Here is an 11970-nt window from a genome sequence, read left to right as displayed (position 1 = left end):
AATGCACTTTGAAATATACAAAAGAAACTAATTACAGGCAGGAAATTGAGGGCCAATTTACATATTTTTGTGGTGTGGTTATTGCTAGAAAAACAAATTGCTTCCTTGGATTGCATCAGTAGCATGCAAAACTGTCAGTCCCAATCCTACCCTAGCCAGCAGTCTTGGTGATGAAGAACTTAAGATCAGTATTTTTGCTTTCCATGCTCTTGAGATAGTTTTCAGGCCAAAAGCATGTTGCAAAAGGGATCATGTATGCTGGGCCCAAATTTAAATTTATGCTTAGCTAAATGTAATAAAGATCAAACTGAATCTTGGTCTCACTGAACTCATGAGGGGAAAGGTAGAACAGGCTAAGCAAGCGCCAAACTGGTGAGTTACAGGTGGGCAGATACAGGAGGAGTAGCAGTGCAACAAGCAAGTTGTAACAGCAGTGGGATGCAGTTTTATTTAATCCATTAATAATCACAGTAGCAAAGTAATGGATCCCACTATTTTCAAAGCTGTCGGCCAAGCCTTTTCTACAGTAGAAATCATTCCTCCACTGAGTGAATAAAACTCCCATTTTAAAAATTAGAATGTCAAATTCTATAAATATTAGACAATTACTCTCAATAAAAATAAATGTTCTTCTTCATCGAGTCCACAGCCATATCAAGGAAATGTCCTTATCGGTCACTGCTGAAGAGAAAAACTGGTTCCACTTCTCTTGGAGTACTTTTCATAGTTGTGTTGCCAAGATTCAGGGAGAACAGAGAAATTTAGTAGTAAAAATGTAACATTTATTCAAACATTCTGTAGAAACATTTCCACTGGCCTTATGATAAGCTGAATAGGCCTAAATAGGGCATTTCTGAAACTGAATCCATGTACTATGACACCAAACCTGCACTGTTGTAATGAGAGGAACAGCTATTGTAGACAAAGTAGAAAGCTTGTCACAGAAGCTTCACTCCATTTCCGAGTCTCGTTTATGACACCATTTTACAAAATTTGTATTTGACTGCCATTACCCATTGTTATTAGTGCATTTATCACATAAGCGAAGTGACCCAGTAGGCTATAGTGTAATGCTTTTCTACAGAATGAAATTAAGACTAAGGCATCAGCTACAAAAGGGACTGTGCTCTGAAACTGCACAAGAAAAAATATGCCCTAGAAAACCACAAGCAGTCTACATCATTTCAAGGCACACTACAGTGCAAGCAAATGATGATCTGCAGCCTTTAAATATTCAGCCCATTTCCCTCTGGTCTGGCAGGGATGCTAATTCACTCTTTACGGTCCTATCTGTAAAGTGTTTGTGAATGAAGAAACAGACAACCCAATATTAGGAAAAAAGAGATGCTGTAGAGCAGATTTCTCCCATGTACACTAGCGCTCTATGTTGGGCTATATTAATAAATCAGTGCACACATAATACATTATGTGAGGTTTCCATAAAAATCAAATTGATCATTTCAGTACAGTTGGAAGGTTAGTTACAGACAGCACTATATCAAGGCCTAAGATCTGTGAAGAAATAAAATGAGATGAAGCTTCTGTCAATCATGGGAAAGCACTGATATTCAAAGGATTACCACTACGAAGCTGCAACATGACTTAGTTCAAAAGAGGCAAAAGTGGTGCAGCAGGGAAGACCTTGAAAAAACAAAAGGAAAAGACCCCTTTAAATTCTAAGGAGCTTCTGTGAATCAGATCATAAGAGGTACAAAGATGTTACACTGCATAATACATACATAAAGGCAGCAACAGATTCAGGAAATCCCCTGAACTTCATCTTTTACAAAAGTATCATCTGCTTCAGAGCACAAGCAACCAGGGAACAGTGTCCTAAGGGGGCAGTTCCAATCTTCAGCAGCAATCACATGTCATACAAAGTTCCTAACAGCTTATGATTGCCAACTAAATTGGAAATTTGCCAAGATCAAATTAGCACATTTAAATATTTAGGGTTCGAGCATGTACAATAATAACAAAACGAGAAACGAAGTCATCAGAAGAATTCAGTCTAGTCTTGAATGTGGGATGTTGAATTCATCTTTTGAGTTAAAAGTTTCTAATATCAAAAGAGATGAAACCAATTCCTCAATACAGACAGAAAAAACTTTCTCCCCTAACCATTCAGGAGGCTCTGGCAAAATGCAGCATGCTTGAACTTTTAGTGACTCTGCTTCTGACTACAGCCTCAATGTGTACCAATCCACTGCTATTGCTGGGACTTTAGCCACTCATTCAGATCTAGAAATGTCGTATCACTGGCATCTAGAAACACTAACAGACCTTTCCCACCAACAGTCATTTTTGCTCCCAGAGAGTTAATGCAAACTTTATTTACAAAAAGACACTTAAATTAGTTATTTCATGCCATGCATTCATACAGAAACGGTTCAAGGATTATATGGAGAGGAAATGCACAAAATTAAAAGAGAATCCACTGGAGAGCTTCTAAGAGTTAAGACTTGGGAAACATAGGGCAACTTTACAAATAAAAACAAGTTATGAGAAACTGGATTTACCAGGAGAATGGTTGTTTACAGGTCTGTACACTCAAACTAATACACAGACAGTCTTCTACAGTCGAGATGCTCACAGAGAAGCAAAGTATGTACAAAGACTTGTGCCACAATGACTTGGATCTTCCTCCAAGATCCATGGTATTATACACATAAACCAGTTTGTATACATGAGGCCTACATGAGGCCACTTTAGCTATGAAGACTTCTAGTTTAGTAAACTAAGGCTGAACAGCTCTGCAACAGCTGCGCTCTCAATGCCATTTCACTTGCGGCTGCTTTTTATTCTCTCCAGTCTTTTTTTCAAGTCATCAATATTGGATGCTGTGGAGGAAGAAGTGGTGGTTCCAGAAGAGTGGGTCTGATTGGAGTCCGTATCAATGTGCTGATATTGTTCTCGTGACTCACGGAGCTGTGAAAGCTTACTGTGGAGCATATCTGTAGAGGATGCAACTGTAGGGACTGATGGCTTAGAGAGCTGGGAAGTCAGGGGAGGTCTGTCTTCCTGCTGGGAATGAAGACATAGTAATGAAGACAAATGCAACCACTGCATGAACTCAGAGGTTTCTGCCACAATATGGAATTTTTCTTTCTTTTTAAAGCTGGACTGATCTTTTTAAGTATCAAGAAACACAGAATGAATATCACACATGTATTTAAAATGCAATTAATGAAATTTTTAAATTGCTTGATACTTGCTCCACACTTGGGTATAGTCCATTTGTCTTTTTATCCCATACAATCTGTTAACTGTCCAAAGGAATGTTTGCTTGTATAAGCATATGGATAACAGCCAATGAGTGCTAAACCAAATCCAGATAAAGACTGAAGTTGTAATATTTCACGCCTGTTAGTTCTCAGCTGACAATACCTTTCTGAATGAACCAAACATACCCAACAAATGTGCCATTAATTAAAGAGATAATCAAAAAACAACAGCTTTTGGGATGTACCCACTTTCACACTTCAAATACTCAGTGGTGACTGCATCATGAAACTAAATTAAACAGCATGCAGAGCCTGAAGGGAACAAACTGCTCTTGCAACAGGCCTGTCACTGGAGTCCAGGGACTGATTCCCATGATGGCAGAACTACATTGCAGCATCTCACTAATACAGCTTGCAGGAGCCTTTACCCTTTGTTCGTGTTTAATTTACTAACTTCAAAGAGATGGAACATCGTATACACAGTCACCGTATTCACCCTGCCCATTATTCCCAGTTGCTCTGACCTGGATAGTCCAGGCTAACCTGCAGGGCCGGCACATGGGCTTCTGCCTTCTAAAGCAGAACCCCACCACGCACCCACCCCCCTCCCACGGGGGAAATTTTCACGCATGCACGGCATGATGATATCACCCAGAGGTGATGTCATCATCTCAGTCACTGAAGCGCCATTGTTTCTGGGCGCCAGGGCCGGCCCTCCCACTAGGCAAACTAGGCGGTTACCTGGGGCACTGAGAGGCAGGGGGTGGCAAATTGGGCTCTCACCCCTCCTCCCGTGCCCCAGGCAAGCGCTTAGCTTGCCTCCCTCCCTGCTGCCCGCCCACCCCTGGCGCGGCGTCGCCTTCCCACTGCCACTAAAAGTGGCAGCGGTCCACTTGCTCCCTTCCTCCTGCTCGCTGGCTAAAAGTAAGCTTAGCCAGCTTTGCAGCTTGCACCTGTGCGTTTTGTCTCTTAACAAAATGTGCAGGCATGGGCTGTGAAGCTGGCTACACTTACTTTTGGCCGGCGAGCCCCAGGGGGAAGGGAGTGAGCGGAGCACCGCCATTTTTAGTGACGGTGAGCAGGCGAGGGGCTGGGCGAGACACCATGTGGGGGGATGGGGTGCGGAGCTGGGGGGGCACTTTGGGAGGGGCACCAGGTAGCAAGTCTACCTAGGGCACCCCAGGGCCAGCCCTGCCCTGCTGGGTGCTGAGGGGCAGGGGAGTTCCTCCGACCCTTCAGCGCCCAGAAACAACAAGTGGCACTTTCAGGCTTTGCCGTTCTCCTCGGAGAACACTGAAGCCTGAAAGCACCATTGTTTCTGGGTGTTGAGGGGGTAAGGGAATTCTTCTGATCCTTCAGCACCCAGAAACAACAAGTGGCGCCGAAGAATGCTGAAGCTTAAAAGCGCTGCACGTTGTTTCTGGGTGCTGAGGGGCAGGGGAATTCCTCCGACCCTTCAGCGTCCAGTCAGAGGCTCAGGGATGGCACAAACAGGGAGGGGGCGGCCGCCCTGTGCCCCTGTTGGGTGCTGGCACCCTAGGCAATTACCTAGGTCACTTACTCCCATGCTAACCTGATCTCATCAAATCTCAGAAGCTAAACAGGGTCAGCCCTGGCTAGTATTTGGATGGAAGACCTCCAAGGACTACAAAAGTCAAGACACAGAGGCAGGCAATGGCAAACCACCTCTGAACATCTTCACCTTGAAAACCCTAAGACAAGGGGTATTTAACTCATTCGTTACAAGGGCCCAATCTGACATAAATATCACTTTGTCAGGCCAGGCCATGTGTGCCATAAAATGTAACATGAGGTACTGGAGATATAAACTTTATAAAGGTGATTTCAGATGTCAAATGGCAATAGCAGGTGAATGATAATAGCAGGCTTAACTGGATTAGGTGAGATATGCAAAAGAGGAAAGTACCAGTGGAGATATCAGCATTGGTAATGAGGCAGGAAACCTAGGTCTCCATTTCGTCCAAGAGGATTAAAATCCAGGATGATGCAAAGAATAAATGGGCATAAGTCTGACATTAGAAAACAAAACACTCAAAAACCAGATGGGGAACATTTAAACTTCCAGGTCATTCAGCTACTGACATAAGAGCAGCCATTCTTTTACTAAAAAAATTCAAAGGAAGATTAGAAAGAGAGACTGCTGAATTGCAACTGATAATGAAGCTCAATGCATCCTCCAGAACTAAATTGAGACCTTCATATCTCACTACCAACACTTGCTATGGTCATCTGGCATCTCAAATCACTCCGCTCTCCAAGATACAAGGACCAATGGACTCACATTGTAGCTTTTATTTATTTATTTTATCATATTTATATCCTGCCCTCCCCCAGCAGGCTCAGGATGGCTAACAACAATTTAAAAATGCAAACTGTGCTGTTAGGTTTCTTTCTTTCTTTTTCTTCATCTGTTTAAACTGGAGAGGAAGATCTCTCCAAGTGAAATAATATGTTGATTTCAGACTGGACAAAATCAGTGTTATAAAGGCAGCGAGGGAGGGAGATGCCTTAAACTGAAACATATGGAACCAAAGATATATTTTTAAATACTTAGCCATCTACTTCCAGTCATTAAACTATGTGTTCTAATTCCTAATCAGAGTCTTTTTGAAAGAAAATAAAATCCCAGGCAGACACTGAGAAGTCTTATTATTATTTTTTTAAAGCCTCCCTCCCCTCTGAAGAACAAAATAAAATGTTGCTGTTCTTAAAGGAGCCCCAGGAGGAGTCAGGCTTTGCTCTGGTTTTGCTGCATGAGCACCAGCTTTTGCTTTCCCTCCCCCTCCCTTCCTCCCAAAGGTGGCGAGCTCAGCCAATAGAGGGAAGGGAGGTGTGGGTTGGTTCTCTCCTGCACAAATGGGGACTAGGAAGAAGGAGCTTGGCAAAAGCTAGCTGTGATGATATGGCAGCAGCCCCAGAGAAGTAAGTAAAAGGGAGTCAGTCGCTTGGGGGACAGAAACAGCCCATGGACCACATGTTTGACACCCCTGCCCTAAGGGTTTGCTATGTCAGCTGTGAGTGACAGCACTTTTCACCACAGTCTAATATAGAACTGTACTCTGAGAGTTTTCATCTACTAATGGAACAGTCAACTGCAGTAAATGAACCTAAGATTAAGAACCTTGTGCAATTCAGTCACTCACTGGAGGCCACCACCCAATTGGCTCCCTTCAAATAGAACTAATTCATGGGATCTATGAGAGTAGGGAAAGTAGTAAGGATCTGCTGCAAGATATGGGATCATAATCTGAACCTCATAGATTTCTCTGAAGCTCATAGAAATCAGCTAGTCAAATTAGGAAAAGTTTGTTAACAAGAGGATTACAGGGGAAGCATGAAAAGCTGCAGTGCAAGTAATGGGTCACTTGTGTTTCCTCTTTTCCACTTCTGCGTAACATCAGAAGTAGCTTGAAGCCTAACTAAAGCAAGCGGTCTACAAGCAAAAGTAAAGGCTTCTGTACTAAGAGCAAACAAGCGAAGAGCAAACAATAGCCACAATAGAAGGGCTAGAGAGCCTGCCGAATGCTGTCACGCTTATAATAATACCTTTGCATTGTCAAGGCCACATCGCTGCCTGAGGATTTTTAGTCTTTCCAGGTAGACAGAAGGCCCCACTTCTTCACCATTTGAATTTCCTATTGATGAAGATACTGTGTTTGTTGAAGTAGGGATACATGATACCTCCATCTGTGGAGAAACCCCTGGAAAAAGAAAATACAATAGAATGAATTTGAAGCAGACACTGATAGCTGCAGTGTTTCTACAGGTCTGTTCTGACATTACCCAAATAACACTGGAAACCACTCCAGTGTGGCTGTTTTCACACCATTAAGTTATAGAAGCCCTAGACCAAGGGTGTCAAACATGTGGCCTGGGGGCCAAATCAGGCCCCCAGAGGGCTCCTATCAGGCCCCTGAGCAACCAGCTATCATCTGCTCCCTTCTGCATAACAGTTTGCTTTGCAAGGCTTGCTTAATCACGCAGGAGCTACAGAGCAAAGCCTCTATTTTATCTATTGGCTGAGGCTCTTCACTTGGGGAGGAGGGGGGGAAGGCAGAGCTTGGTTTTTCTAGGCTCTCTCAACTGCACAGCAGAACTGCTGAGCCAAGCATCTCTTCCTTCTACTGGCTGAAGCTCCTCCAGCTCCTGGCCCCCTGGGGAAGGAAAGAAAGAGCCAGAGCTTCCTTTGCCCAGTTCCCTGGATCCTGTGGGAGAGATATAAAGAAAGCACTTTTAAGACCAAGTGCTAACATTTTAAGCATGTTTTAATTAAAAAAAATGTGTTTGTGTCCTTTATAAAGTTTACATCTCTGCTACCTAATGTTAAATAGGCATACACATGGCCTGGCCCAACAAAGTCTCATTTATGTCAGATCTGGCCCTCATAACAAATGAGTTCGACACCTCTGCCATGTGAGATCAGGGGTGGAAACTAGTCAAAGGGTCAAAATTACTTTTTCTGGCCAAAAACTGACAAATTACTGAACAATTTAATTTCAGTCTACTGATAAAGTAAAGCTGGGACTTCATTAAAAATTTATTATTATCTGGCCTCCACCATCCCCATAGCCAGTCATTGCACACTTTTTTATTGAAAAAAATATTTTTATGAAAATAGGACAATGTTTTCATTGTACAAAATTTAAGGCAAAAAAAATCCCTTTAATAAAAACAAGTTGCTTACCTGTAACTTATGATCTTCGAGTGTTCATCTGTGCAGTCACACACATGGGTTTTCCCGCTGGGACGAACCCGACCTCGGAGAATTCAAAGCTAGCCTAGGCGTTATTTTTGGCGTGCGTTCCCTCTCGCTCTAGGGAGCAGGCATCCATTGCGCATGCCTGAAGCGAGGGGAAGGCGCTCCACCCACCCAGTTTCTTTCAAGCCGCTGTGTCGTAAAAATATAAGTGTGGATTAAGTTAAGAAGCCAGCAGCAGGGATGGCTGGGCAGGCGTGTGTGACTGCACAGATGACCACTCGAAGATCATAAGTTACAGGTAAGCAACCTGTTTATCTTCTTCGTGGTCTCTGTGCAGTCCCACACATGGGTGACTGGTAAGCTGGACTGCACGGAGGTGGGTGCTGGTTCTGAAAAGAAACTTCAGAGGTTAAAACATGGAAGTCAGTCAAGAACATCCAGATAACAATGGAACTGCACTTACCTATGGAGAGACTGCGGGCTTCAATCAAAGTTGGAGCGGAGTACAGCCTGTCCAAAAGACGAGTCTCGCCGTGCACGGACATCTATTGCATAGTGCGTGACGAACGTAAATGTAGAAGACCAAATTGCAGCAGCACAGATGTCTTCCATAGGTACGCCTCTGGAAAAGGCAGAAGACGTAGAAAGAGCTCTTGTAGAATGGGCTCGTAGATGTTCTGGGGCAGGTTGCTTAGCCAGTTGATAGCATAGTGCAATGACAGCTACCAGCCATTTAGAAAGTCTCTGGGTAGAGATTCTTTGTCCTTTTTTACGAGTCCCGTAAGCAACGAAAAGTCTCGAATCTTTACGAAAGGAACATGTCCTGTCTATATAATAAGCAAGGGCTCGACGTACATCAAGATTGTGTAGAGCTTTCTGGCCCCTGTCAATGGGGTTTTGAAAGAAAGATGGTAATGTAGTCGTTTTCTGTAAATGGAACGGTGACACAATCTTTGGGAGGAAGGTGGGGTCAGGTCATAAAACTACCCTGTCATGATGGAAGACAGTGTAAGGAGGGTCTGCCCGGAAGGCGCATATATCACTGGCCCTTTTGCCAGATGTAAGTGCCACTAGCAGTGCTGTCTTCCACGATAAAAGCTGTAGAGGAATAGATGCCATTGGCTCAAAGGGAGGTTTCATTAGTTGGCTTAGGACTAAGAATAGACTCCATGTAGGGTAAAATTGACGGATTGGTGGCTGGAGATGTAGAATCCCCTTAAGAAACGATTTTGCAGCAGGATCTGAGAACACTGTGCGGATGGAAGGCGGAAATGGCGGCTAGGTGGACTTTCAGTGATGAATAGGTAAGACCGGATTCGGAGCGGAAAAGGGTGTATGATAGAATTTGTGACATCGAAGATGATGCAGGATGAAATTTATGATGAGTAGCGTAATCAGTGAACCACTTCCACTTCAAGGCGTAAGACTTCCTAGTCGATGGCTTTCTGGCGTTCAACAGGACGTGTCTAACTTCCTCAGGAAAGTCTAAAAACTGATCCGCCATGTGGTCAGTCGGAGGCGACCTGGGTCGTGATGTAGGACCTTGCCATTCTGTTGTGACAGGAGCTTGAGGGAAGCAGTGGAATATGCTTTTGGAGAGGAGGAGGAGGGTTGTGAACCAAGGTTGGCGAGGCCACCATGGTGTGACAAGTATGCAGTTGGTTTGGTCCAGTTGAATCTTTTGAAGTGTCCTTGTTATTAGTGGAATGGGCGGAAACAGAAAATGTAGTGGTCCGTTCCATTGTTGGAGAAAGGCATCCCCTGCAGATTGGATCGAAGGGGGTCCTCGCATATAGAATTGGGCACATCGAGTGTTGTCTGGAAAGGCAAATTCCCTGAAGACTGGTTGGAGATATGGCCTCTTGAATGTCCACTCGTGGTCGTTGACGAGTTTCCGACTTAGGGTGTCCACTTGGGTGTTCTGGACCCCTGGTAAGTGTACCGCTGTGAGGTGTATGTCGTGTGCGATGCTCCAATACCAAAGAGCTAGAGCTCTTTTGCAGAGACGGGTGGATGCGGTTCCTCCCTGTCGGTTGATATAGAACACAGTTGCCACATTGTCTGATGTCACTTGTATGTGACGACCGTGAAGTGATGGCAGGAAGGACTTGAGTGCCCTGTGGACGGCTAGGAGCTCCAAGCAGTTGATGTGGTGGGATTTTTCGTATGCTGTCCACTGTCCTTGCACTGTGTGTCGAAATGGGCTCCCCAACCCCATCTCGAGGCGTCTGTGGTGACGATGGCTGATGGAGATTGTCTTAGGAATGGCATCCCGGTGAGGTGGTGATTCTGTACTGTCCACCACTATAATGGTGGCAAAATGTGACTTGGGACTGTTAGTAAGGTTCGTTGAGATTGACGTTGAGGGTGGAATGATCGAACGAACCAAAGTTGTAGGGGCCTCATGTGGAGTCTTGCATGAGAGAAAACCGAGGTTTTGGCTGCCATCAAGCCCAGCATGCGTTGGAAGGTAAAGGCTGTCTGGGTTGGTTGAGATATTATAGTACTGGCCAGAGATTGAATGCTGGTAATTCTGTCTGCTGGCAGGTAGGCCTTGTGGTCTACAGTGGAAAGACGAGCTCCTATAAATTGGATGTCCTGCGTTTGTGTGAGATGGGACTTCTGGTGATTGACTTGTAACCCAAGGGCTGATAAGAGTTCCAGAGTTATCAAGATATCCTGTTGTAGTTGTTCTTCCGAGTGACTTACTACAAGCCAGTCGTCTATATACGGGTAAATTGCAATCTTCTTTTGACGAAGGGATGCTGCTACCACTGCCATGCATTTCGTAAAGATTCTTGGCACTGTGGACAGGCCAAATGGGAGTGCTCAGAACTAATAGTGTTCGTTCCCGACAGCAAACCTAAGGAATCTTCTGTGGCAGTGGTTGATTGTAAGGTGAAAATATGCATCCTGAAGGTCGATGAACGCCATCCAAGCATTCTTGGGGATGAGAGGCAAGATGGGCTGCAAGGTGATCATTCGGAATTTTTTGTACTGGATATGTTTGTTGAATTCGCGAAGATCCAGTATCGGGCGCTGCCCTCCATCCCTTTTTGGAACTAGGAAGTATCAGGAGTAGAATCCCGTGCGATGGTATTGAGGTGGAACTGGCTCTATGGCCACTTTGGCCAGCAAAGTGGTGATTTCTTCTTGGAGAAGTAGGGAGGGAGGGGTAGGTATGAAGTGATGGCTTTTTGGGTGCGAAGCGAACTCTATGGAATAACCCTTGCGGATAATTTTAAGAACCCATGAGTCTGTCGTTATTGACTTCCACATGGGGTAAAATGGGAGAAGTCTGGATGTGGTAGGGTGGTGTATCAATGGTATCAGTGGTGGTGGCAGGCTGAGAAAGTCAAAGAGACTGCTTAGTAGCCGTGGCAGTCTTCTTGGTTGGTTGGGGTCGTTGGCGTTGGTGGAAAGGCTGCTTAGCTGGAGGTGCCTTGCGCTTCCAGTAGTCGGTCTGTCTGGGAGAGCGGGGACGTTTATAGAACGGTGTCTTTCATGGTCTCTATTAGCCACCCTGAGCCTGCTTCGGCGGGGAGGGCAGGATATAAATAAAATGATGATGAGATTGTTGTTGGTTAACTCCCAATCTTTTGGCTCTCTTTCTACTATCGTCCACTGTGGTTAGAATGTCATCAGTGGTTGCACTGAAGAGGCCTTGTCCATCAAAGGGGAGGTCTTCAATCTTGAACTTTATATCTGGTTGGAGAGACGATGAGCGTAGCCAAGCATGTCTGCGTAGCACCACAGCAGCAGCCATTGACCTGGAGGAGCATCCTACGGAGTGTCTTACAGTGTTGATTTGCTGTTTGCTTAGGCGATTAAGCTCATGTAAGAGCTTAGAAGCTTGTTTCTGGGAGGCTTCTGGTAAGGATGTTACTAAGTTACTTAGTTGTGAAGAGATATTGTAGGAGTAGGCAGCAAAATAAGCAAGGTAATTATTTGTTTTAGCTGTGGCTGTAGAGATGGAGTAGAGTTTCCTACCCAATGTATCAAGTTTCCTTCCCTCCTTTTCTGGTG

At 44.6% G+C, this 11970-nt stretch overlaps 1 protein-coding gene across 7 annotated transcripts in view; it reads right to left on the bottom strand.

Annotated features, from left to right (window-relative positions):
- Nucleotides 1-2313: 2313 nt before the first annotated feature.
- Nucleotides 2314-11970, bottom strand: part of CKAP5 (cytoskeleton associated protein 5) — a 154884-nt gene continuing 145227 nt past the window's right edge. For 6 of the 7 annotated variants that reach the window (XM_060261131.1, XM_060261129.1, XM_060261134.1 and 3 more), the window contains 2 exons: nucleotides 6792-6946; nucleotides 2314-3024 (listed from right to left, as the gene is read on the bottom strand). In XM_060261131.1, the coding sequence (XP_060117114.1) occupies nucleotides 2782-3024; nucleotides 6792-6946 (398 nt within the window). In that variant the 3' untranslated portion in view covers nucleotides 2314-2781. The remainder of the gene's footprint in view (nucleotides 3025-6791; nucleotides 6947-11970) is intronic. The other variant, XM_060261132.1, reaches the window with a different exon arrangement.

The sequence above is a fragment of the Heteronotia binoei genome, chromosome 21 (genome assembly GCF_032191835.1).
Source record: "Heteronotia binoei isolate CCM8104 ecotype False Entrance Well chromosome 21, APGP_CSIRO_Hbin_v1, whole genome shotgun sequence".
In the NCBI taxonomy this organism is placed as follows: Eukaryota; Metazoa; Chordata; class Lepidosauria; order Squamata; family Gekkonidae; genus Heteronotia; species Heteronotia binoei.
This window is presented reverse-complemented; position numbering and strand designations above follow the sequence as displayed.